This window comes from Eurypyga helias, unplaced genomic scaffold (genome assembly GCF_000690775.1).
Source record: "Eurypyga helias isolate BGI_N326 unplaced genomic scaffold, ASM69077v1 scaffold2810, whole genome shotgun sequence".
Lineage (NCBI taxonomy): Eukaryota > Metazoa > Chordata > Aves > Eurypygiformes > Eurypygidae > Eurypyga > Eurypyga helias.
The window spans coordinates 98,988-126,861 of NW_010224906.1; the positions used below are offsets into that span (position 1 = coordinate 98,988).

At 35.6% G+C, this 27,874-nt stretch overlaps 1 protein-coding gene across 1 annotated transcript in view; it reads right to left on the reverse strand.

The window, feature by feature from the left end:
- Positions 1 to 27,874, reverse strand: part of WDR72 (WD repeat domain 72) — a 105,334-nt gene that overhangs the window by 62,826 nt on the left and 14,634 nt on the right. The window contains exons 9-13 of the mRNA XM_010147086.1: positions 26,742 to 26,883; positions 26,009 to 26,254; positions 25,252 to 25,472; positions 23,798 to 23,993; positions 9,930 to 10,135 (exon numbers count right to left, since the gene is read on the reverse strand). Of these exons, the coding sequence (XP_010145388.1) occupies positions 9,930 to 10,135; positions 23,798 to 23,993; positions 25,252 to 25,472; positions 26,009 to 26,254; positions 26,742 to 26,883 (1,011 nt within the window). The remainder of the gene's footprint in view (positions 1 to 9,929; positions 10,136 to 23,797; positions 23,994 to 25,251; positions 25,473 to 26,008; positions 26,255 to 26,741; positions 26,884 to 27,874) is intronic.

Consider the following 27,874-nt stretch of genomic DNA (forward strand, 5'->3'; position numbering starts at 1 on the left):
ACAGATGTTTCATAGGAATACTGCCCCTAAAACATTTTTTTAGTCCTTCATAGGACTACTGCCCCAAAACCATTTTTTAATCCTTCATTCTAATGCCACCCCAATTCAACCAAAAATTCAAGCTGGTCTTACCAGCAATTAACCCACTCTCATTTGCAAATAGACAGCGGTCTCATCTTCTTGCTCATCTGAAAGGGCAAACAATTCAGGTTATGTGCAAAGATGCATTTAGTTAAAATTATAGAATCATAGAATCATAGAATGGTTAGGGTTAGAAGGGACCTTAAAGATCATCTAGTTCCACCCCCCCTGCCATGGGCAGGGACCCCTTCCACTAGACCAGGTTGCTCAAAGCCACATCCAGCCTGGCCTTGAAGACATCCAGGGATGGGGCATCCACAGCTTCTCTGGGCAACCTGTCCCAGTGCCTCACCATCCTCTCTGTGAAGAATTTCTTCCTGATATCTAATCTAAACCTCCCTGATTTCAATTTATACCCATTACCCCTTGTCCTATCACTACAGGCCCTTGTAAAAAGTCCTCTCCCAGTACCCTCGTAGGCCCCCTTCAGATACTGGAAAGCTGCAATGAGGTCTCCTCGGAGCCTCCTCTTCTCCAGGCTGAACAAGCCCAGTTCTCGCAGCCTTTCGTCATAGGAGAGGTGCTCCAGCCCTCTGATCATCTTCGTGGCCCTCCTCTGGACTTGCTCCAAGTTATGAAGAGTAGGTGTGTAATTGAAATAGCTCTTAAACACACACCATATCCCTAAAAAACTGTGTAGGGAGAAAGGATGCAAATTATCAGCCACACTTTCATCTCTACGTCAAGACCATATGCACCTTCTAATCCAATATAGCTCCTTGTCAGCAATGCACACATGCACGCTCCCATGTCTAACTCTGCTTACCTCCTAAAGCTTCAAAATTAGGGAGCACGTGAAGGGTTTCTGTCACTGAAAGTATTCACAGCTTCCCAAAGTGGGAAGACAGGTCAGGCCTACCCTCTCCACAGAAATGCGCAGGGTGAGGATCGCACAGAGTAAAGGTGCTACTACAGCAAGGTCATACATATTCCTTAACTTCAGATGCTTCACTTAGTTGCAGGAAAAAGGATCCTCTTGAGGGGATCATTCAAATTTTTCCTTTTATTATTTCTTTACCCTTTTTAAACCTCAGTTTAAAGTAACTCACATCTAAAGACCTATGTGTAAAAAGCCTGGAGTCAGTAGTGTTGCCCCAGGTTGCTTTCACGTGCAATCTAGGCTTGAACTGAAGCTTCATCATTTGGAAAAGGCAGTCCCAAACAAAGGTGTCAATTCATGATGAAATTCCCATATGAACTAGTTCAAAGAAAGTCCTTTGAGCTTGCCTTACATTGCTTTTATTATATTGTTTATTACAACTCTGATCATATTACTGAGGATTCCCAGATCCTCCTAAGAATCCATCTCCCACACAGAAAAGGCTACAAATTTTTTTGAGCTTACATCACCAATGTTTGACTATCATTTTAATAAGTCCAACATAAGCAGAGTCAAACTCTTTCCTTCAAACACTATAATCTTTTTTTTCCCCTCCAAAATCCCAGTGGAGAATGTTACTATCTTTGCAGCACTTTGAACAGTAATTGTGGCGTCAGTCCTGATGAGTCTGTGGCAGAATGCAAGTAATTAAGCCAAGGAGTCTTCAGGCTCAAGCTGTGTGATGAATAGACTAAGCAACTGGATAAACCTCCCTTTTTATCATGTATGGAAGACCACTGTCGGGCAGACAGTTGGCCAGATGGATGTACTGGGCACAAATTTTTAATTGTTCAGGCAGAATTGCTGACACATCTATTGCTCAATGTAGAGACCTGGTATGAAAATTAAATCTTTCACACATTTTGTTTTCATGTCCACACTGTTTGTCTCTCCATCACAAACTCTGACCTTAAATTTTGCATTGGATTTAATTTAAGTGTACATATAAAAGTAATCTTGGAGACAAATCATAACATGATATTACAGAATAATTGGTAACTAGAGCTAATATACAGAATATTTGTCACACTAGTTTTTAACAGCCGGAAACAAGTCTGCATTTTGTTTTTCAGGAAATTATTTGAAGAAATATATATGATATATAGACAACTTTACATAGACAACTTATGCTTTGCTCCAAAATTGATATTGTTACCTGTCTGGGCACATTCTATTAGAAAGATTTTTGTTGTAATAATAATATAAAAATGAAGTGGAAATTCACTCAAAATAAGATCTGTCTTTGACGTGGACAGTCCCTGCACCATGAAAAGTTTAGATGGAAGGGAAGGATAAGATATTTTAATATGAAGTCTTATTAATTTATAAACTCAATATACAAATAGTCTGTCTATATGTTATATACGTGAGCTTATCTTGAATGTAGAAGTAAATTCCCCAACCATACCTTTAGAAATATGTATTGTGCTCAGAGATGGATGATAGCCAAAACATTTTCAGCCCTACTCTGCACTTAAGAAGAAAAGCTGTAAGATGGAGCATCTCCCATGTTTCCTAGATCATCAACTGGACAAACAATGCTACAGCAAACAACAAAACAGACTGACTCGTGGATCTAGGAATTATTATACTGAACAATTTACTGGATGAATGACCATCCAAATATCTGAGAATAATGCTGAACACAGAGATACTGACCACATGACCTTAGAAGGAGGGTAAAAGTGTCAGAATATTGCTTTGTCTTAAGAAGGATTGATGTATATAAAAATTAAGTTACCAGCACGTGCCTGGCTGCTGACTCCAACTGAAATATCTTCCCTGGACTGCTCTGATAGTGCATTTCCCATATTGGATTATAAGAAACCCACCCATAAAATTTATCTATGTAAAAAGTACTAGATCAAATCCTAAGCAACTGACTCTGCTAAAATAAACAATGTGGGACTAAATTCTTAAATATTAAAATCCCATCCATCCTAGAAATTATCATTCTTAAAAACTCAAGAATAAGCAAGCTGGACTTTATTCAGATCCTGCATTATTCCAGGATGTATCAGGAGAGCAGTTAAGGCTCTGTACCCATAGATTTCATACTCGTCTTTCCTACAGAACTGTTTAATCTTACTGAAGGCAGTGGAACTGCACAGGATTCCAAAATAACAGTATTTGCAAATATTCTCAGACATACCTGGCTGGCTGATTCATCTTTCCCGTAAGTATTGCAATAACCAAATCTAACCTCCAGAAGAGATAAAGTGGAAAAACACATCAAGAGATTGGAAATGTAACCACTGCAGTTGCTTGCTGGCTTTGTTTTAAACTGAACCACTGTCCAGCTTAGTATTTTATTTCTGGTATTTGAATGAGACAAGAGATTCAATTAATAATCAGAAGGAACCTAGCAGATAGCAAGTCTGTCTTTTGCAGAGAAAGATTTGGTGTTCAAAAACCGTACACCAATTCAAACTGTACATGACTCCACATCCAGAACTAGAAAGAAACAATCAGATAGAAAATAAGGTATCATGAACAGTAGTTCAGTAGGATGGAAACCCTACATTTCTACCTATAAAAATATGTCCCTAAAACAAATGAAATAAATTTTATTACAGTTTCCAAGGGACAGAGAAGGGAACTGCAGCATGACAGGTGTGGTAAGGGAGAAGATGAAGAGGAGAAAGACAGCAACAGCCAGGTTAGCTTCAATAAATGGTATTTCAATGTGAAATACTTCACAGTTGGCCTTAGAATTATTTCTAGTAGGACAGCTCCTTCTTTAGCTTTAGCACAGGGTGCAATTACCTGCCTAGGCAGGGAAAATAAAAATTTTAAGTCAGTCACTTTCAATATAATAAAGAAAAAACTTGTAGAAGTATACAGAAACAGTATCTGAAGCACTGAAATAAATAGTTAAGGCTTATTCTCAGATTTCTGTCAGCTTATGTTAATTAATATCCACACCTGCGTGAGTAAAGTATGCTACAGTAGCACCATGGAAGCCTTTTGCTTTCATTTTCCTCTGTGATGATTAATGCAGAAAACACTGAATTCGGCAAATATGTGACTTAGTGGACCAGTTCAGGAAAATGCAGTAGCTTCCAGCAAAGCTGACATGTGGACCAAGCTATCACTATCTCTCAGGATTAAGATGCGTTTTAAACGGTACCAATTTAATTTTTAATCTAAAGCTATTCACTGTAGTTATGTTTTAGCATGGTCCCTTGATAAAATACTTAATTGTGAGATTTCACAAGAAATGTAGTACTGAAAAGTTTTGCATCTCAGTTATGGGAAATATACACACACAACCACCCTTCATTTCTTCATTTTCCTATCACACTTAAGTAATATACTACTAAATATAGCTTCCAGAACACCAGTCCCAGTGAAAAAATAGAAATACTCTGGCAGCAACAACATGAAGGCTACCAACTTTAAGGAGAAATGTTCTACTACTACCTGTTTTGCTTTGTTCTTAGTAATCCTCTTCATATAAATGATCAAGACCTGTAATTCCTGATAATAATACCCTAAGTATTATAAAAGGAAAGAAACTAAAGGAATCCATGTGTAACATACCATTGTTTATGGTACCACTCCTGATTTCATACTTGCTAAGTATTATTTGGTACCTGTGCTGGTAGCTTCTTTCCATTTTTCTATCAATTTTTCCATCAGTAAGATTTAACTAGTAGTGATTTTCCAAGCTTCCAATAACAAATTTATTTTTAAATTGTATCCTTTACTATATTAAAACAAATTACTGCTATCGTCCTACAGTCTTCATTTGTCTTTTACTTACTCTGTGCAGCAACATAACCAAGTAGGTATTTCTTTTATTATTTACAATTTCTGCACACTCTTTTTTCTTGTTTTAAGCAATTATACAAATATAAATCTGGGCTCTCCTGCTAAGAAAATACCCCTGTTTAAGAAGCATCCAACCTTTGCATATTTTGTTTAGAACAGAATATGTTTGCTATTATTACATAAGTGAATATAGGTTCTTTAGAACAACAAATACTAGGTATGTCTAATTTAAATGATTAAAAAACATTTAATAGTGATATAGTACCTGGTACTTAACTACTCTAGTCAATTATTTCTTATAACTGCATAAATCAAAATGAATTTTTACAGATCTTGTGTAAACCCTTATTGAGATAATTTGACTATTTTATGCACCATAAAATACTGTTCTTTAAGCATTAATGTAAGAAAATGTCAAGTGAATGTATCAAGCAATAAATATACCTAACATTCCTTTAAAAGTTCATATGTAAGTAAATACAGCCTCTCCTCCCCCATGTTTGTCTCATCTTATCCAGTAAAAATTTCCCTTTCCTGGTCTAGCTCTTCAGTAGTACAATTCAGCACACCAAGGTTTAGAAATTATTGCACAAATTTTAGAATTTACTCTTACTCCAGCATCTTTACCCAGAAGTAGCTCTAGTTGCATTATTGAAATCACTAGAAATATCGGTGCATGATAAGAACATATTTGTATCCAAATTATTTAAACAGAAAAGCTTGGAAACTTTGTAACATCAAAGGTTTCTGGAACACAAAGAAAACAATTCCCAGACATATCCAGCTTTTTCAAGTGCATCAATGACATTTTCATATGATGCACTGAAGCATTTCAATTTTTTTTTTTAAACAGCTTTTCACACAGCTTCAATTTTCAAAAATAACTATGACTTAAAGGTATAATGAGAGCTAGTTCCATATAAACACCATGAGCACACTATCTACTGCGTCGTCTATTGTAATTAAGACCAGTGATTCAATACCTATTGCTACTGGCCAGGTATCATAGCAACCTTGTGTCACTGCATACTGCTGGAAAACTGTTCAACACCAGCAAGACTGTGCTTCAGGAAAACCTACAATAGCACTACAGATTGTCAACATCTGTGGAGGTTGTTACAGAGAGAACAACAAAGAAATCTGCTTTAAAAAACCCTATGATTTGAAAATTGACAGGGGTACTACAGTGGTACTACAAAAAGGAAAAAAAACAGGGAGGAAGGAAAGACCATTTTTTTTGTCATTAGTTACATAACTTATGCACCCGCATCCTGATATCCATCCATATAAGCTAGAGAGTTGAAACAATGCTGCATTGCCACACCGTTTACGCATATCCACAAACTACTGTCTTCTGCTTTTCTTTATTTTTTCTCTTTACTACATACAAGCATAATGTGACAACAACATTAACCTGAAAATAAAACCAGGCACACTTTTAAACTAATATTTAAACTTCCACAAATGAACTCTAGATAGTCCTGTAGAAATCTGCAAAAAAGAGAAAAAACAGGTTGCTATGAACAAGAACCCAATATTGATTTTTCTGCGGTGCAGTAAAGCATCTCCATTCTATTTGGCTGCTGTCAAAGCCACTCTTTAACAGCTGGAGTCAAATTGCACTATTTACAGCAAGAGCCCTTGTCAAGTGGACCATAAGTATTCTAACAATACACTATTCAAATGGCACTTTGCCACACAAATTGCTGACTTGATGAATACCCTGTGTCAATGACTAAGGCCAATATAAAAGTTTCATTTTTATGAGAGGTTTTACATTCACATATTAAGTAAAGCTTTCTTGAAGAACTATTAAGCTATATATTTTGGGTCTTTTGACACTGAAAATAATTAAAATCTGTTTAAATATATCAAGGGGATTTGACAACATTAATATGGATCTTGTGTTAACTGCATTTGTCACACTCATCTGTTATTGGTACTCCCACTGGCACGTGCAGCACAATAAAAGAATTAAAATGGTCAAAACACCATGAAATCAAAGCATTCTGCTTTTGTATCTGTGATTTACATGATGACAAATGTTTTGAAAGAAAGCCTTTGAAGCTGGACTGCTCTGTGAGGACATATTTCTTTCTTCTTAGGATCGAGTAAGGAGAGACCATTACTTTGCAAATGTTATTTTATCTTAAAGATAATAATTAAAAAAATAAAATACTAAGCAAAAAATGTTGAATCTTACTTGTGATGCTCACAAGGATCATCTCATTGTACAAAATAAGGATTGCTCAAAAGTGTAGTACCAACAGGACAGAACAGCTGCTCTCATTTTTTTCCTGTTACTTTAATCTCCTGAAACTGAATTCTTAAAAGAAAAGGCTGAAATTGACCACTTTGGTAGGGTTTTGGGGTTTTTTTTGTGTTTTGTTTGTTTTAATAGAAATGTTATTAACAATTTAGTGTGTTGTTAAATTTCTAACACACAATTTGCCAAATAAGCAAATCAATAATTAAATACTCATTGCATACCTGCATACTAAAACCTTTTGATAATCTGAAACTTTCCCTATAGTTTCATCTGTGTGATCATAAGATGCTTACTAATATGGCATGAAATGCTGAACTCTGATTTCCACAGAACTCTCACTAATTTCAGGGGACCTGGATTTCAGGAGACTATTTCAAGATGATAAGATACGACCCAAAAGAGTCAATACAGCATATTTTGAAAAAGCTAAAAAAAGTTTCTTGAACTAAGAAAAACAGCAGACTTCATATTAAGCCTTCATTTCAGCAGTAACAAAACAGTATTAAAAGAGCCACAGAGCTCCATGCTCCTTTTGTGTAGCCTGTATCGGGCTTCTGGAATAGCATTATGGGGACTTCCATTGTTGTATTCTTCCCAGGTTCAGCTACACCCTATACATTTAGCCTCCAGCACCTCCCACACAAATCTACAGAACCAGCTTTAATGGGGATGAGGTAGAAAGAAGTGCTGGATGTTACGGATGACAGATTTTTGATGAATGAGAAGTGGTTTCCTATGTATAGAACTTTATTTGTTAGAAAATTAGACTAGAATAATGTGACTATAATGACAAAAAGAAGGTAAAATAAAATTAAAAAAAGGTATTTTGACACCCATAGCAAAGCCTAAGAGACATCAACAATATTCTCTCAATAAAAAGTTTTCATTGGTTCAAGATAATTAATGAACAAAGTTTAAACAAGTTGGAATATTTTATTGAGAAAATTGGAGTAACGGGACATAAGCCTGATCAAAAAACATTACAAATTATTATTACAACTCCAATGCTGCCAATTGTGATATTACTTTCAATATAAGATCATAATAATTCCCAAAGCATGTTAAACCCTACACTTCAAAATTTACCTAAAACTGTTTTCCCATATTCCAGGAGCAGCACATTTGCTTTCCTGTCACTTTGTTAAATCCATGTAATTATTAATTTAATAGGTATGACCAAAACTACACTCTGAAGACAACTATTATAACTTTTTCTGTTGCTCCTCTTCACAAAGACAAGAAGAAACTATTCCTTTTAATAAACTAACAGTGAGCTCAGATTCTGTGTCAATGGCCAACTAGTGCACCATCTGCCCCACAACATGCTCAGCAGGATTACGCTCTAATAAGACTTTTCAGAAAATAGGATCAAAAAGAACTTTAGAAATCAGACTAAGGTTAGCAAAAGGTCAAAGATAAATATTAAGAGTTAAACAACAAGCATTATAAACTTAAAGTTATATGTAAATTTGTAGGCACAATAAAGACCAGAAAAGAAAATTCAAGAAAGGTGACTTGAACTAAGCTGTACTTTATCAGATCGAATTTTGGAATATCCAGTATTTCATTTGCCACCATTAATGAATATAGAAGAAGGACAGAGACCATTCTGAAGGCTGTTTCCACATGCAAGTTGAGGGAAAGCATTTTTCATCTTCCCTTACTTGCGGAAAGATATTTTTTATCTACATTCAGGATTGCAGAATAGCAGACATTACTTTGTTTATTGCAGAGGATGGAATTCCCCAAACCCATTCATTTAAAAGTGGTAAACAAACAACGCTGAGGTCCTATTCTTCACATAACACTTCTATCAAGAGCTCAGTGAATATATTCACTCCTCATGAACAAACTGGGTTTTCAGAAAAATGTATGTACCATTATCTTCGAACCTAAATAACACCTAACTTACTGAATTTGCAATTGTTTTAAATTTGAAACCGTTTTAACAAATTTTTTTTCATTTAGCAAATACAGACTTTTTATACGTCTGCAAATAACAGATAACAATATAGATATAGCTAGGCCACAGGCAAATAGACTGAAGACATTTTCATCCTTCTCATTATATAGCGATTCTGTACTCATTTTCTAAGTTTAACAGCACATTAACATTAGGTTCAGTGTGGTATTTCCTTCTATTATTTTTTCAAAACAAAAAAGAAAGAGCACATCTTTTCAATCAGTCACAATTATTTGGTTCAATGACATCTGTAAAAAAATTGTTAAAGCTAAATGCAGTGCCTAGGCAATTCCCTCCTGAAGAACATCATATGTATTTGCAGTGCAGTATCTCACAAGGAACATTGCTAGCCTCCTTTTCACCAATAATGCACCAAATTTAATGACACTAATGTAAGTGTAATGTACTTGCACTCTATGCTGTGATGATAAAAAAACCCAAACACCCAATAAAACTAGCATGGAATGACAATGGGAATCTGCAGTTTCACAGAAAAGCAATAATGGAAAGGCCAGTAGCGTTGTGCCACAATGAGCTTTTTCCTCAAGACATGTACCTCTGAATTAGTGGGTTCAGTTGTTCTGAGGGTACTGCTAATAGGTGCAGTCATAAGCCAGAGGAATACGGAAATAGGGTAAAACTATGGGTGTTAAGTCTCTGACTAAAACCTCCTGAGATGATCTAACGGTGACCTAACATAAAGTGTTCCTCCCATCTTCCCCGTTCTTCTATGGAATGGAGATGAAGGCATAAAAAAACCAAGCCAGTCAGAACAAGGCTTTATAAACTTAACCCCAGCCTCTACGCCACTTATACCGGGCTACACACCAGTGAAGATGAAAGTGTAAAGAATTTGGATCACAACTCATGGCTCTTGAGAAACACTCTACTTTCATTCTTACCTTATCTGAAGGTTTCTCTGTATGAGTAAGATTGTAAGAGACCATGCCATGCTTATAAGAGCTCGAGGGTTTGTATCCAGCATTTTTATTTGTTTTTGACTCTTGAGATATGGGAAGTGGAACATCTGCCACTAAGTATTCTGAATCTTCAATGGAAGTCAGGATTGCTTTTGCTGTTTCACCTGTTTCATGCCGCTCCAGTGTGCCTAGAGAAACACAGCAGAGCCATCATTTTTTCGATGAACTGCACTACTTCATATTTCAGCATAAGTATTAACAGAATACGCTTCATATGAGCATATAAATCATGAAATATTCACAAAGGAGCCAACTAATTCCTTGTTACCTGGACCTTAAAAATGAAATCCTACACAAGGGTCTATTCTACTGCATTACTATGTAAAAAAAAAAATAAAGCTCAATTTCAAGAGAAATCACTGCAGCAAATACATTAGATTCAGTCTGCAAGAAACATAAGGTATTTTGTATAACATGTGAAGTCAGATGCAGTTTTCAAAAGGACCAAAGGAAATTGAGAAGAATACTGTTGCCTTAACTGTTCAAAAAGTGTCATTTATTTTCTTTTCACAGAGTCTTCACAGAGCATCTACACATCATTAACAATTTAAACAATAACACATTTATGTAACATTTTAGTGCTGTCCTCTAGTGTTCTGGATTACAACAGCAAGGGATAGCTCAAATTTTTCCTTCCATTCCTAAAACCCGTATTTACTTCCGACACTTTTTAAACACCTGGATATATTACACATAGCTTGGTAGTCAGGAATATAAATACAATGTTTTGGAGACTATTACATCACTTGTGGGGCCGTATGCAATCCAATTCCTTTAAGTATTATACCCAGTTATATTATTTTAGTAATAATTCTGTTTAGTAATAACTTTAGTAAAAGTAATTTACAACTAACATTAAACATATTTAAACTGATCTTAAATGCATTTGAAATGAGCTCCTATTATATACTACACATTTCCTATAGGAATTAAACTCATAATAAGTTGCTGAAATGGCATGTTTCCTATAAATATCAGAGATGAGACAGGTGAAGGATTTTAAAAGTATTAAATATCTACCATAAAGTGAGATGTTTTTTTCCCCTTAAGTCTGAATTCTTTGTAGCCTCAAGTAATACAACATGAATTTTCCCTTTCACTGCTACCAGAAAAAATGTCTAACATTGAAGTTCTATCAGTAACACCTGCTAAAAATATTGGACTGGGATTGAGGGATCTCATACAATAAGTGTTCGTGTGTATAAAATCTCTTTATCTGAAATTATTTCTCTGAAACTCATCCATTTCTGTTCACTGCAGTATCACCTCTGTTACTTACATGGCCAAGAGTCTGAATTCAGAGCAGAAGAAAGTAATGCAACTGATTTTGTCCCCTACAAAAGTCAACTGAATACCATAGATTACTATAACTTTGCACTGAAAAAAATAAAGATAAGCCCCAGTTCCTTTCAATATGTCATTTACTTCATCCTTCCCCAGGATTTGCAGCCAGAGTCAGGGATCATCACAGAACATAATATTTACTGGAAGGAAAGCAAGTTGCCCAAAGGTCTTCACAGTTAGACCATCCACAAACACTTAAAAAAAAAAAAGCCCCCAACATTGCCACGTTTCAGTATTTCAGGAACACAAAAACTATATTAATACAAGAACTACCAGGAAGGATTATACAATTCATACTAGACTTGCATGCAAACACATTCTTAAAAATACTGTGTTTGCAGAGTGAAATAATTTAGAAGTAATAGTCACCTGGCTATTATTTTGGTCTCTTTATATGCAGCGTAGTCTTTCAAGCTACATGCGTGTCATCCATATGCTTGCTTGCATATACTTAATCATGGATCTGTGTGTGTGCATGTATGCAGAGTTTTGTGTGTACGTGCGGAGCTGCAGGTGAAGGGCACAAAGTGCCTAGGAAAACGTGTGATGGAAGGGGGTGGGGGATCATGAAAGTATTATAAAGTATTTATCTTACCCAGTGTACTTCACACTCTGAAAAGTGCAAAATGCTCATTTGCAGAGCAAGTATGTGGCAGAGTCAAAATAAAGAAGAGTATTATGTGATTACTAAATGCATCTTTAAGAGAAAGAAACAGTGTGAGGGAGGAGCAAAGGATGGAGAAACCTGTATGCGTGACAGACATTCTGGCCACTGCTAACAGTCAAAAGAATACTGAGGCAAGGTGGTTATTGTTCAGAAACAGTTATTTGTTAGAAATATGTTCTCTGATTTTAAAGGAAAATAAGGAGAGTAAGAAAAGGCATAGTCTGTACATAGTAGTACAGGAAAGAGGACAGAAATTACAACTCTCAAGCCTGCAGTATTTTATAAACACAAATGAGCCCAAAAGATTTTGATTGGGGAGTATAAAATAACAATGGATGAAAGGGAAAAGATAGGGTTTTCTAGTCGCAGCAACACCACTGCTATGACCCCCTACTATACATACAAAATACAGGAGAAGAAAGTCTTTATCTCTCTAAAGCTGTGACCATGGCAACCAAGTCTCAGGAACAGACAAGAGTGGAGTATTGCACTCTCCTGGGCAGCTCTGGACCACCAGATGTGACTGGCTGGAGACTTTTACAACATCTTATTCTTCTTCTGGACCAAATACTACAAATTGTGTCTCTTGGTGCTAGTGCTGTCCACACAGTTCTCTTGGTTCTGCTCTTATGAATGATGTGTTTTTACTGGGGACGTCACGCATATTATCCTGCCTCAAGACATCACATGACCTGTCACATCAGGCTCCAGTGCTCTCCGTTTGCTGTCACAGCTAAAGTATTGAACATCCTCAGTGCTGCTGTGACCTAGTAACTCAGCTGAATCTTACAGTGTAACACTGAGCTGTGAATGAAAAATGGCTTCAGGATTGATTTTATTTAAAAAGAGCACGTTGTCAAGAACAAAAACCTTTTCTTTACTAGTAACCAAACCAAACCCTCACCTTTCAGAAGAAGTATCATGTGTAATATTAGCTGGTTTTTTTTCCTGTCAAGATCTTCCTTTCCATAAATACCTGTTTCACCTGAAAGAAATCTCAACCACTTTCTTCTACACTGATAGTCAGGCAAAGACAAATTTTACGTTCCTCACTATAAGGTGCTTGAATTTTACAAGTCTACCAAGACTGTTGTCAAGCACTTCACTTGAAAAATTTCTCCTAACTGCTAGTGCTACCACTCTAATATCAAATGGCCCAAAACAGATAGGACAAACAAGTGTTTCCCACTAATATCAATATCAAAAGCAATCTAACAAGTAGAAATGGGATAGATCAAACAAAATCCAGCCTATTAAAACCTCATTATGCTTAAAAGAGCATTTTACATACAGAAATAGATGAACAATGGAGATACCCTGTGAATGCAGCACTCTATACAGGACCATGTCAGTGTGCCTTGGCAGACGCTCCATAACAATTTTGTCTTTGGAAGATTTCTGTCATGTAGTCCCACAGCTGTACATTACTGACATCTTCAGAATACACATTTTCAGAATAGCATTAGCAAACTATTGTCAGAATATCCTTCACCTAAAGAAGGCAACAAAGAACAATACAAAGAAAACTACTGGAATGTCATACATAATGCAGGTTTATATACGTAGGTGTGCTGATTTTGGCTGGGATAGTTAATTTTATCCCAGCAGCCAGTATGAGGCTATCTTTTGGATTTGTGCTGAGAAGAATGTTGACAACATACCGATTTTTTTGTTGTTGTGAAACAATGTTTATATTAAACTAAGGACTTTTTCAGTTTTTCGTACTACCACTGTCCTCCCAGCCTCTTCTTTACAGGAAGCTGAGAGGAGACACAACCCAGACAGCTGACCAAACTGTCCAAAGGGATATCTCATGACATCAAACCTCATGCCTGGTATGGGAGAGTTGGTTGGGAGGGGGAAATCACTGCTCAGGGACTGGCTAGGCAGCAGTCAGACAGTGGTGAGCACTTGTATCATTTTTTTTCTCTCCCCTTTTTTCTTCATTACATATTATCATTTTTTTATTGTATATTATTATGATGATTTTATTTTCATTTCTTTTTCAATTATTAAACTGTTCTTACCTGAAACAACAAATTCTGTTATGTTTTTCTCTCCGGTTCTCTACCCCATCCTACTGGGAGAGAGGGAAGTAAACGAGGGGTTGTGCAGTGCTTGGTTGCTGACTGAGGGTAAACCACAATGGCAGGTAAAAAGACCAGTTTTCCAATGCAGCCAGTTCTCATTCTCAGGACTTTGGCTGCAGACACCATCCCAAAGAAAGGGACACTGTAATTCCCTTGTCCTCTCCCTGACTCCATCTAACTTGTTATAAAAAAAGGACAATAATCCTGTAAGAGGAGTGGCTGAGATACAGTAAATGTGCTAAACTGGGCTGAATGGAAGAACTGGCCAACTCTGAACTTTTGGAAGAGATGTGAGCACTTTCTATCTACTTCTTTATTATCACCTGAAACATGGAATAAGGATGAGAATCTAACCCTGAATGTCTGGCACAAAAATCCTCTGATATGAACTCTTTTGTCTGACTGCACTGATCATCTTTTATGTATTTTGTGTGTGTGTGTGCACATGTGTGTGTGTGTGTTTTGGTTTGTGGGATTTTTAGTGGTTTTGTTTGTTTGTTTTGGGGTTTTTTGGGGTTGATCTTTTTTTTTGGTGAGGTGTTTGAGGTTGTCGTGGTTTAACTCTGGCTAGTTATACATAATCTTACTTCATTATTAATAATGAGAATAAAGATTAACTATCAATGGTAAGAAATACATCTTTCAAACAGACAAGTCCCAGACATGCTCCAGTTAGTATACATAAAGTACATAAAAGTATGTGAGTGTATGTATACATATGAATATACAGATACCTTGCTAGTCTCAGTGTGAACAAGTTCTTAGCTTCTGCAGACTGGGCAAAAGATTACATTCCTTCGCCCCACCCTCCCACCCCGAGGCAGACTTTCCCAAACTCCATTACCTTTTATTATTCTATATCCATAAGTAGCTACTGAACGACTCAGATTTAAATAACTTAAATATGCAAATGCAAGCTACAGACTGACCTGAGGTTTACATTTATGAAATATAAGATGTCATAAAAAAGCAAAACAATGTTTTAACTTAAGGCTGACAAATTAAAACGAAACACCTCCAAACACTAAGCTTCCATGGAGCATATACATTCATGCTTATGACCTGTTTTGAGTCATTCACATTTTCAAAGAATACTAACTAGTGTTTCCTCATCCTTTGTGTCTATTAAAAAGGGATTTAAGTGACAGCATAAGATGTGCTAAGAAACTACAATAAAATGACAACCTTCCATCTTACTGCATAGTATCATATATGTTACCTTTAACATACCTCAAATTTCTTAAAAGAGCTGTTTTCTTAAAGATTGTTGAAACCAGAAATTCATTGAAATGCATTGTTAACTGTTTAATGGCACAGTACTCTTGGCCCAAGAAGTTATCTTGTCTGAGTTCAATAGTGCACAGCTGGGGCAACTCACTCCCTGCAGGTTCTCCCTATCTCTAAGGATGCCTCTTAAGCATGAAGGTGGAGGGGGGAGAGGAATCAAGAAGATCTCAGCCCACGTGGTGTCTGCCCTGACTATTAATGTTGAAGGTCAGACCATGACCTAAGAACAGAAGAGCTAAATCACTAGACCTTTTTTCCAAATACAAAAAGCTCTCTTCAGGGAAGATACAAGCCTTTCACAGTCTTCAATTAACTCCTCCTAGTAATGCAACAGGGTACTTAATATTTGAGCCAGAGTTTTGTGAGGGCTATTCTTTACAGGCTGACAAGCGATGATGAAATTAGGTGCAATATAACTAATGTAACTAACAATACACAGTGATGTCTGAGACATCAGTGTTTGGAATGTCGAGAGACCCATTTGTCCTAATACCAAGAAATAAGATGCACAAAAGCGGGTTTTTTTTTCCTGTATAACCAAGCAGATTTTAGGGCCCATATTCTGGGTGCATTCACAGATGTATGTGACTTTAAATAAATTGCTACTTAAATAAATTACATGCTAATATTATATTGTAATTCTAAAATGAAGGAAAGCAGAGATATTGTGGGAGTGTGAATTGAATTAGTGTAGAATTTGTGAGGGTGTGTACAAAACTGACTGAATGACTGGACTGTTTTTTTAAAGCACAGGGTTAGACTGAAGCAAGAGAAATTCTACTCAAACTTCAGAGTGCCTTGGAAAAAAACCACAAAAATTAATGAAGCAATTTGTCATACAACAACTCTTCCTGAAAAAGCTGCATCTCTCCAAAAGCCTTCTAACGTGAATATTTTCATTTACACAAATTATGGTAATTTTATCAGAAATTTAATTCTATTATCCAGATTTCTAGCAAGAATGTTCATTAAAACAACTCTGTAGGCATTTTAATCAAGTAACTTATCACCATTTGGTACCTTTGAAGATTTATGGTTTATCATCAGTTAAAGATGAAACTCATTGCTGTACACACATGAGCTGCATAGAGATCGACCTGGCACCCCCTCCTAACAAAACCATATCACAGTTACTACATCTTACTCCTACAAATACATAAATTACTAGGATTTCTGACCAGGGACATAGGACCCTACAGGCAAACTTTGTTAGCCAGGAGAAAGTGAAGAGATAAATAGACTTTACAGAAGCTTAATGAGGCTTTTTTGCTCCCAAGCATGTAAAATACACATGTAGTGTGTTTCACGTAAGACTTACCAGATGTAGTTACCAAAGACTCTAAAACAAAGTTCTGAATCAGGCCAGATCTTTAGTCTGTGCAGAGCTCTTTTTTAAAAAAAAAAAAAAAAAAAAAGGAAAAGAAAAAGGTAGCGAACGCATGTGAAATGCAACCACAGTATTTATCAGCTATGCCACAGTCACAGACTCAAATCTAATTTGGACCAATGACCTGAAGAAAGATAGAGAAAGAGAAAATGAAAGAGATCAAAAAAGACTAAAATTTGCAAGGCCAAGGGGTCATGGGACTGTGATTACTGTTGCTTCTACAATTATCTAGGCATAAATGTAAACTAATTATCAAGTTTACTTTGATACAATTCTAAGTCTTAATAAAACTGTACAACTTATTTCCTCACAACCACCTGACAAAACTTAAATCTTAGTTTTCTAAACAGTTTAATTACTAATTTTTTCCAAGATGAGAAAACCCCACACATTCCACAACTCACGTAATATACTGAGTTTACCAGATGCTTAGAAGATTTATTATTCTTGGCACGAATTATAAAAATATCGGAGCATATATAACTACATACAAATTATCTTTAAACAGTATTTGAAAATGTTCCAGCATGTTTGATCATCAATGCAATCAAAGGTTTGATCTATAACACCACTACATGCAAAATAATTTCATTTTCTTGATAGCAAGGATGCTTCTGAAATAGAAGAGGTTTTATGTAACAGTTTAAATTACTCAATACGACATTAACATCACAAGAAATATTTTCAGAGTATTTCTGAAGTCTTTTATTTTTATAAAGATTTTTTGTGATAGAAGTGATCATACAGATAGATTTGACTAATGTTAGACACTGCATATTTTATGAGGGTTTCCAATCGCATTAAAAGCCTAATGTAATTTACTGTTACCTGTGTAGTTTTTAAATGCTTGAGCTAAAATTACTTGGCAGCTACCTTAAAGTGGTGGGATTTTTTTGTTTGTTTCTTAGTGTTTCAAACCATTTGTCATTCATGGTAAAGTCCTGAAATGCATGTGTGTTTCATAAAATCTTCATGCCTTAAAGTATGGACTCAAAGCTGAACATTAAAATTTTGTGAAATACATTGTCAAAGCTGATTTCTTGTTCCCACCAAAATGACTGTTTTAATTGGAGCACCATTACCTTTTCTGTTTGACCAAGAGATGTCTGCTCAGGATCCATCCTACATGACAACATACTGAGCCAATCTCACAGTGAATGAATCAAAGTGATACTCTTTCAGTTACCTCTATTAAAACACAAGCTCTATGCAGGTAGAAACTTATGTACAAGTATCAACATAGTGCTAAGTTTGCAAAGACAGGTTGTAATAGCAAAGAAAATCCCCGCATTGAGGTAGCAGACACTTCTATGCAATTCTCTAGTGCATTGTATACATTGAAACATGTTTTTTAAATTACATAACACCTAGAGTTCTCTAAGAATAATTCTATAGGAAGCACTGTTATTTTTAGGATTCTTGCTTTGCCTAGATGCAGAAGTTAGAAGCCAAGACAATCATAATGCTTCTGCACTTGACAGGAAAACAGCAGAAATATTGTTACTAAGCACTCAGTTACTGTGATAACCAGGATACCAAAATACAAGAAAAAGTTTTATATTCTGAAAAGGATTCAAATAGGGCACAAAAAGGGAAAATAATACACATTAAACAGTGTGGATAAAGCAAAATACTATAAAAATATTTGTTTAGTAATTGTCCTCAAGCATTCAGAGGCACAAGAAAACTAAATGCAGAATTGCAAAATTACATTTGTGTAATTAGAGCTACACAAATAGTCTTAACATCTGAGTTTTTCAAAGCTTACCTTGAAAAGCTTTTTTCCTTCAAAAACATCACTTGTGTAGTTAGACTTATATAACTGCACTTTAACAATGTTTCCTCTTTATTTTGTCATCTATAGCAATTCAATTTTATTTTTTTAATTAAGTTGTCCTGAATGTACTTAAATGGTACATAATATAAACAAGTGAAAGATAAGGATCCATAAAAAATTCAGAGGTAAGAATAGTCATCAAAAAAAAGAAAATAAAAGTCAAGCAGATACATAATAAAAAAACTTATTATTGCATTTATAATCAAATTGGCACAGTTCAAGCAGATAGAGTAAAACCACCACTGCCATTAACAGAAAAACAGATCATCTACTAAAAATCACTATGCTCACCATTGTTGTATGGATAGCAAACACACGGTGGGAAATAAAAACATTATTGAATTTGAAATTGTTAGATAAAATATTTACATGAAGTGTTTTGTAAAAATGTGCTGGATATTCTCAAATCACAAAAATTAATGGAGTTTCTTGTTCCTGAAGGACTGGATCATCCTTCAGATTATCCTAAACAAGTAGTGAAAAATTATAATGGCACTCTACAATAACATGTGAAAGCACCCTTACTAGTCCTCTGAAAAAGATCAGGGGAGGTTTTCTGTATTTTTACTAGATTTCCATGATCATAGTTTACACTGATACTATGAATGCAAGCAAATCATATCTGTACTTGAATTTATTCCAATAAAGCATATTAGCAATAACAATAGTGCCAGTGTCACAGATGACAATGCAGTAAAACAGTCCCCGGTGTGTTGAGATAAGCCTGGAAAATGACTAAGCCACCGCGTCTTCTCATACTCAAGGACAGTAACGCTCCAACACATCTCGGTTCTTTTGACTTAATAGCTCACATAATCTCTATTCAAACTATTTTATCTTCCATCTAAATGACTGAAGTGGACACAATCTTCCAAAAATATCGTTAACTGCATAAATCTAAACTATTATTTATTGATGATTTTGACCTTTTCTTTTAAAGATTGTAAGCATACACTTATTTTTAACTATACAGGAGACCTAACCTCAGCATAAACTCTTTAGGCATGTTTTAAATTTTTACTGTGCTGGGACTAGCGTCATGCAAGGAAAAAAAAAAATTCTGCATTCCCCGAGTATGAAAAATACAATGCAGCCTGTGTGAAGTTTACTGTGTATTATGATAATTGAACAAAGTGTTTAATTAAGTCATGTTATGCCATTTTTAAAACACCCACTAAGCATGTTTTAAAACAATAAAACAGAACAAGACTTACAAGGCAGAAGAAAATAACAGGAAATTAGTAGAATGATTCTACAGGCATGATGAACTTCAAGGAATAGTTCATACTAAATTATTACCAATTGAAAGACTAAATTTACCTCTGACAAACTACTTCTAAGCAAGGAAGATTGCTCTCTAAAAGTCTACCCATTCTTTCCTCACTCTCAGTGAATACTAGATAGAAATGTGGCTTGGTAGACATGCTGCTGCACGCTGTATACAGCAAGAAAAAACCTCTGCCTTTTACCACTGCAGCTTATTGTACTGATATTTACCTTTTTTAAAAAAGCAAAGATATCAGCTGTTTAGGAAAATGTAAAAGCAATATAGATAACAGCTAACAACCTTACTGAAGTGGTTTTCAAGTGGTAGCTATTGGAAATAATATTCTGCACTTTAATTAGAATAAAATTTGTTATTGATTTTCATATTTGTCTTCTAGCACATATAAGTTTGGAACATATCCTGTACACATGCTATATTAATATTCCAAATGTATTATTAGATCAATATTTATTGTCATGGAAAGATATTCCACTGTAATGGAAAGTTGCTGTATCCATATATTAAAATTTAGGCAAAAAACTACAGAGATATTAGTTCATGGTTTCTGCATTTTCTTCTATATCACTATGCAGATGCACGTGCAATAACAACATTTAAACTTAAAATAGAATAACTTTACTTAGTTCTGTAAACCAAAGGACAGGATTCAATTTTTGTTATTCTAGACCTATAATAACAGGAGGCAGTTAGCTTGCTTTTTTCCTCCTCTTCATTACACCCCCTTTGTAGTCAATGGAGAAAAGATACAGACTTGTATTTATTATTACTGCCTCCTGTTCATACAAAAATAACATGAACTCACAGGTACAGGTCAAGTACTGCTAAAATCTCTCGTTAGATAAGGTAAATTCTACTTGAAGTCAACTATCCTCTTTGTATTTAACACATTTCAGCATAAGCTATGTTGAAATGCCTATTTATTTGGAATAAAGGCAGCCCACTGTACCCAGGCAACTTCCCACTGGCCAAGTAAAATAAAGTATCTTTGGCAATCTCATGAATAGAGGGCACAACAAGTTGTAAATGAAGATTAGATTGCTTAGATTTTTATCTGTGTGACAATGTTTCTCCCATCTCATGAGGCATAAAAATCCTACTATGAAAGCCTGCAAAAGGAAAAATTAAATATCTTTAAAATTCAGAATACTTTTGGAAAAAATGTGTCAGCCTCCGTCATAGGAAACTGGACGGTGAACTGTTATGCATAATGAAGTCTTTCAACTGCATAAGGGGTCATCCTCTTAAATAGAAGAGATTTGGAACTGTACTGGTATAACTGAAAGAGTCAGAGGTACTAGATGCCCCTAAACTTCTGTAATGTCATCTGTCAAATTCAACAGAATTATTGCTGATTCTACAACAATGCAAATATTGAAATATTCATGGAAATTCCTTAATCCACAGCCTGAAATTATAAACAGACTGGCTGTTTTCCCAGTTATCCATTAACTCTAGTACAGCAACACCGTTCAGATTTTTTTTTTCCAACTGCAAACAGTGATCAACGAGTCTGACACAAAATCAGGTCCTCCACTGACTTTCACTTAAAGAGGCAAAGCCTCAGCCATGAAGCTAACTGCACAGCTGGAAGAAAAAAGAAACAAACACTTTTTGATTATAGAAACAACTTTCTTACATCTGTTTCCATAACGGAGTCTAAGCCCAGGGCTACCACTTAGACTTTATCCTATTTAACTGTGTCAGGAAACATGCTCACAGGTAACTATATAGGCAAGTGGTACTATGCATGGCTGTCGGTTCATTTGCCAACAGATGAAAATCACAATGAACGGCTGCTGTGTCTCTACAGAGGTTTGTCTGTGGTGCTGCATACATCTTTCCCATGCATATGAACATTTTGTCTGCCTGAGTGGCACTGAAGTACCTACATAGCTCTTGATCTAGGTCAGGCCAATTTCAAGGATCAGTGCCATGACCTCTTGTGTTCTCCTTCAATACAGACATAATTCACATTAAACCAACCACAGTATATCCTAGTAGGCTTTCCCAGGTGTCCAGCTTAGATGGCATCTTTCAGTTGCCAATGCATAACAAGAATGACAAAAACTTGTTAATTGCTAACGTAGCAAATAGCTGTATCCCCTCTTGTGCTCCAGCTACTCCTTATAAGGCAGTGATTGTAGTTTTCATTCTTGCTTGATACTAGTAACAATAGATACAGAAACAGCAATTCAAAAACACTTTTAAACATCTTCACCCTTTCTGAATAAGTAATATATATGAACAGTGACATCAGTTTTACTTCCTCTTTAATTTTGAAATAGGCAACAATTCTACATCTAAAGGGGAAACAGTTAAAAGTATATTCAAATTTTTATCTCTGTGGTAACAGTACAGTCCTACACTGGTAAATCTAACTGATTTACACATAGTTGACTATCCTTTAGTGTGAAGTTATCTAGTTGCACTAAATAAAGTTGCACCTGCGATGTAAATTTACCTCTTCCAATTTAGATATCAGGAAGAAATTCTTCCCGGAGAGGGTGGGGAGGCACTGGGACAGGTTTCCCAGAGCAGCTGTGGATGCCCCATCCCTGGAAGTGTTCAAGGCCAGGCTGGGTGAGGCTTGGAGCAACCTGGTCTAGCAGAAGGTGTCCCTGCCCATGGCAGGGGGGTTGGAACTGGATGATCTTTAAGGTCCCTTCCAAGCCAAACCATTCTATGAATTCTGTCTCCAGACTTTTATTTTTCTTGGGCTGACTATATACAATCTAACAGTCTCTTAAGGTCATAGCTTCTCTTAATGTTTTATTGATAGTTTTTAACAGAAAGATTTAAAAATAATTTGTAAATTTTAATACAATGCAAAGATATGAGCACTTAAGAGAACTTCATATTGAGTAGCTGTAGAAAAAAAACCCACCAGTCTAAAACCAGTAGTTTTAACTGATTGCAATCATCAGTTTAGTTAATTTTAATTTTATTCTAAACCTATATTTAAAGAAAGAACACAGTACATTTGGGGAAAAGTAAGTACCAGAAGGCATTTCCTATGCCAGTAGCTTAATGATATTAAATAGCTTACTAACACAACAGGCTTGTAATTTATGCTGTACTCCTTTTGCCAAGTCCTTCATTAAACACAGATATTTTGTACTTTAAAACAAGCAATATTTTGTCCAAAGCAGACAGCCTAGATAGTGTGTTGTAGCAACTTATAAATTGTGATCTCAGTGTTACATAAGTAAAACTGTATTTTTATGCAGTACTAATATGCTGTACATTTCAGTGGTTCTAGACTCACTATGCACTTCCCTCCTCCCAGGACACACAGCTCAGAATCACATGGAAACACTGCAGTGTGATGTCTAATAGTTCTGCCTATCAAAATTTAAATAACTACATTTATTACTGTTGTGACTCAGCATTGCACTGAAATCACCTCGGAATCTACAGTTTTACCTGAAACACACAGATTTCCTCACTTCACAGTTGTGAGCTTTGCAATTATCTTCCATTACTATCATTTAACTCAATGTTTCTCAGATTATGATTTTGCTGAATAAATCAGAACTTCATGCTCTAAACTTGGGATTGTTAGGATGGAAAATTCCATTCTTTTTTATAACTAAAGAGAATAACTTACATTTTATATTTATAGCTTCCAGAATTATTCTACTCAATACACTACAGTGTCAACTAATCATCTGATAGTCAGGATCTGACTTAGGCTACTGTATTTTATTAGTGACATACCTTGAGCCATATGAAAATTTTATTTCTTGCTTGTTTATATGTAACATTTAAACTCTTTGATATGCTAAAATTCAATACCTTAGTGTTTCTGCTTTGGTCCTCTCTAATTTAGTTGTGTATAACTCCATGGGACAGAAACAAAAGTTAAGGCGAACAAAAAACCCTGTTATTACCTGTTTCAATTTCCCAAATATAAACTGAATCATCTTCACATCCAACAATTAGCAGATTTTCAACGGGGTCAAGTTTTATCTTCTTCACAGGAAACAGATGCTTCCTGGCATGCAAGAGACATACTCTCTTCTGAAGGTGTAGAATTGCTACTGAGTGATCACTGCACACACAGCACACGATGCTGTGATCCCTTAACTGCAAAACAGAAAGGACTTCAGATTCAACATGGTAACCACAATCATTTTAACAAGCCTGGTAAATTGCCCAGTGATTTGTTTCCCAGAAGATGCTCAGTTTTATTTCCACCTTCATCTCCAACTTATCTTTTAAAAGGCTAGCTGTACAGAAACACATGCCAGTTGTCTCCTGGAATTAAAACATGCCATCTCCTCTGATTTTTCAATTAAAAAAAAGAAAAAAATTATTCACAACACTTAACCCATCAAAGCAATGACTATATAAACAAATATACAGTAGCAGGTGCCCTAGAAAAGAAAGTAGTAAAAAGTTAACTCAAACAAACTGCTGTTCATGTGATATAAAATTATGACAGGTCTTAGGACAAAAAAGCCAAGGGCGATGTATTTCTAAGGAAAATTTGGGTATGTTACAATTTCATTTCACAAATCATGGATCTGATTCTTCAAAGCCTTCTCTTCCTGCAAACAATTTTTCATGACACAAAAAAATTCACCCTAAGAAAACCTATGAAAATTCAGGTCTGTAAAGAGAACTGAAAGACGAGGCATTAAATCCTACCTAGTTTCCAGAAAATAGGCTAGAGCGCCTTACAAACATTAAGAACTTATGTCATTGCAAAACATCTTTTAGACTCCTTAATGTTGTCATGTAAGTGAACTCCGAGACAACCATAAGTATCAAATATGTCTTCACAGGCTTTCTAAGAGAAATAAGATGAAAACCCAGCCCCATGGAATACAAAGGGGACAGAATTTGTTCAACAAAATTTCATAGATTGTTCGGTACAGTAAAGCTTCTAAATTTTTACTTCAAAATTCACCTAAAGCAAAACATATGAAGTTATTTTAAATCTCATAAGACACAAAAGCATACATGCAAATGACCACAAGGATTTATCAGGAAAAAAAAAAAATCAAGCATTTAGATTAAAATAATATTGGTCCAAATATTTTCTTACTATGGTCAAACCACTAGCCTTACTGCTTACACTTTTTAATATCAGAAATTAAGAGAAAATCAGATTTAAAAAATAGATTGACAATGATGATATTAAAAATGTCAGATAGAATATTAAGAGCTTCAATGCCACTGGTTCAGGAACAGAAGCATTTTTCTGAACCACTGAAATTATGAACTAACAAGAATCAACTCCTGAAATTGAAAGCAACTTTCAAACGAGACAGTTTAATCAATTTAAATTAAGGATAAATTGCAACAGTATTATGCTTTTTTTTATTATGTTTTTACTTACTCTGTAGTTTTCTGGAGATCGCAAGAGGTGTGTCACTGGACCAGACTGCAGACTAAATTGGTGTAAGATGTCTCCAGTAAACATATCCCAGCAGATCACAATGGAATCCTGGCCCCCTGATAACAGCCAGCTTGGATCAAATCTCACCGATTTATCATGTGGATAAAGTAAACAAGTCACTGTGCTACTATGACCCTTCAGAACCTTATAAGGTATATTATCTGAAACAAGGTGGTACATAAATTATTTCTGTTCTTTAAGAAGAGAAGTTCCATATTTTACAGTACATTTACTGAAAGACAGGAGATCGAAAAGACCAAATACAACAATCCTTTACATGGGGATCAAAGAATTTCAGATGTGTTCCTACAAGTGAGGACAAAGGTCTGCACTTGGACCTTCATCTACTGAGATGTACTGTTTTTAGTCCTTCAGGGGAATGATCTTTTAGAGGGAAAATGGCAAAGATGACTATGCCACTATCGGGACATCCTACATCTCAATTCCAGGTGACTCCATGCCCACAGCAATTTCAGGACTCCCAACAGTGGCAAGCACCTTGGTAGCTTAATAGCTGTGATCTGATAGAACAGATACAGAGGCAGAAAGATCATAATCTTCTATTTTCCTTATTTGATCCCTGGCCATCACCTCTGTTTTTCAGAGAATTTTTACCAGGATCACTAAACGGAATGCCAGAAGTATGCAGACTTCCGTGCTTGACTGAGATGAATTTGGACAAGATTGTTAAACCTACCTTTCAGCAAAGATATGTTTTCTAGAAGTCTTGCTCTTGCAGTTTTTAAACCTAGTGTTACAAAAATTTTCCCATTTTCACATCCACACACGAGCTTATCGAGACTGGGTATGTATACAGAGGAACTGATGACTGTACTTTTTATTCCATCTTTAGATGTACAAAGATGGTCAATAATGCCCTCTGACATTGAATGGTGTTTATCAAAATTATCCTGAAGAGTCCATTTTGCTGTAATTGGGATCTCTAGAGGGTGGGGGGAAAAGTCAGGAATTAATTTTTTTTTTATTCTAAGCAAAATAAAAATCCAAACAAAGCAAAGTATATATTTTCATCACTTCTCCTAACATATCTTTTCTGCAGCCTAGTGATGGAAAGTCAGCAGTTGCTATTCCAACAATACATCACATCTCACTAAATCCTTTCTTTTATACCACCCTATGAACCATAAACAGAACCATCTAAGTAAATTTTCATGACATTTGGTAGAGAAACGTTTATGGGCAGATGGCAAAGAAACAGGAACATTGATTTGTTCAGTTCCATGAATAATTTCTAGACACACATCTTTGTTATTGTCTTGCTAGTTCTAACTACAGGCAATCATCACATAATGAACAAATGAGCATCAATTTCTAGTGTGAAAATATTTTCATAAGAATTTAAGTTTCCATGAAAACTGACTCAAAGACATAATTAAAAAGACTGCATCAAGAGCACAGAATTCCCAAACCTTTTGGGGAACCATCAAATGTTGACACAGGGACATCAGGGACATGCCATAAAGTGATCCTTCCTGAAGCTTCACCAGAAAAAAGAACCTTATAGAAAGGCTCCTTTCTTTCATTCATGAAGCCCATGACTACAGGAAAACTCTGCCAAAAATAACAGTAAGTTAATATTCTGATCCAAAAGAGCTGATAGAGTAATGTAACAATTAATTGCAAATTCAAAGGGGTTTTTTTTACATCAAAAGCTGTAGAAATATAAAACACATAATGGTTGAATCCTCACCTGTCACTAAGTTCTTCTCAGACCAGATCTACTCTACCTGGTGCAAACCCCTCAATAATCACCTCTGCTTTGCCAGTATCCTTGCTTAAGCCTACATCCCAAATGGAAGAGTGGAATGGGACAGCTCCCTGGGTTTACTGTCTCTAAATGGAGAATCTATCAATAGTATCACCAGCATATAAAAAAATGACAGCATAAGTACCAAGATCAGGCTGAGAAAAATGCAGTGAAACATTGATAATCTTCACATCATAACAAATTCAGTAAAGCCTTAATAACAATAGCTTAAATTACTACAAATAGTGAAAGGTAAGATTTATGCTGTTACATAGGTCATAGGCTATAACACCATCATTCAGTCATCTGAAAAAAGGTCAAAAGTGTCAAAAGTTCTAACACTACAGCGGTATATCATCACCAACAAACAGATTTACTGATATCTACTAATTTCCTTTAGCTAATGTTAAAACTTATTGCAGTATACTTATCCCAGACAAACACCATGGTTTTATTCTACCCTGAAGACTAGAGGTCTACAGGCTTCCTTTACCTATAGGTTTAACACCACAGATAATTCCATATCTGTATCAGTAACACCCAATCTATGCAATAATCTACCAGCAACCTGCCAGGAACCTCCTGTTTAGTTGTTACTTAAGCTTTATTCTCAAGTATCAAACTATTAAAAACAGGGGAAAGGTGTCTTCTAGTTTCTCAAAACCCTTGCCAAAAAAAAAAAAAAAAAGAAAATTAGGAATCTCCAGGCATTTCTACTTTAATATGTTTGAGTTTACACCAGGTGTGTACTTTGGAAGTGAATGCTTAGGTTTGTGCTATGGAGCTGTCTTGGAG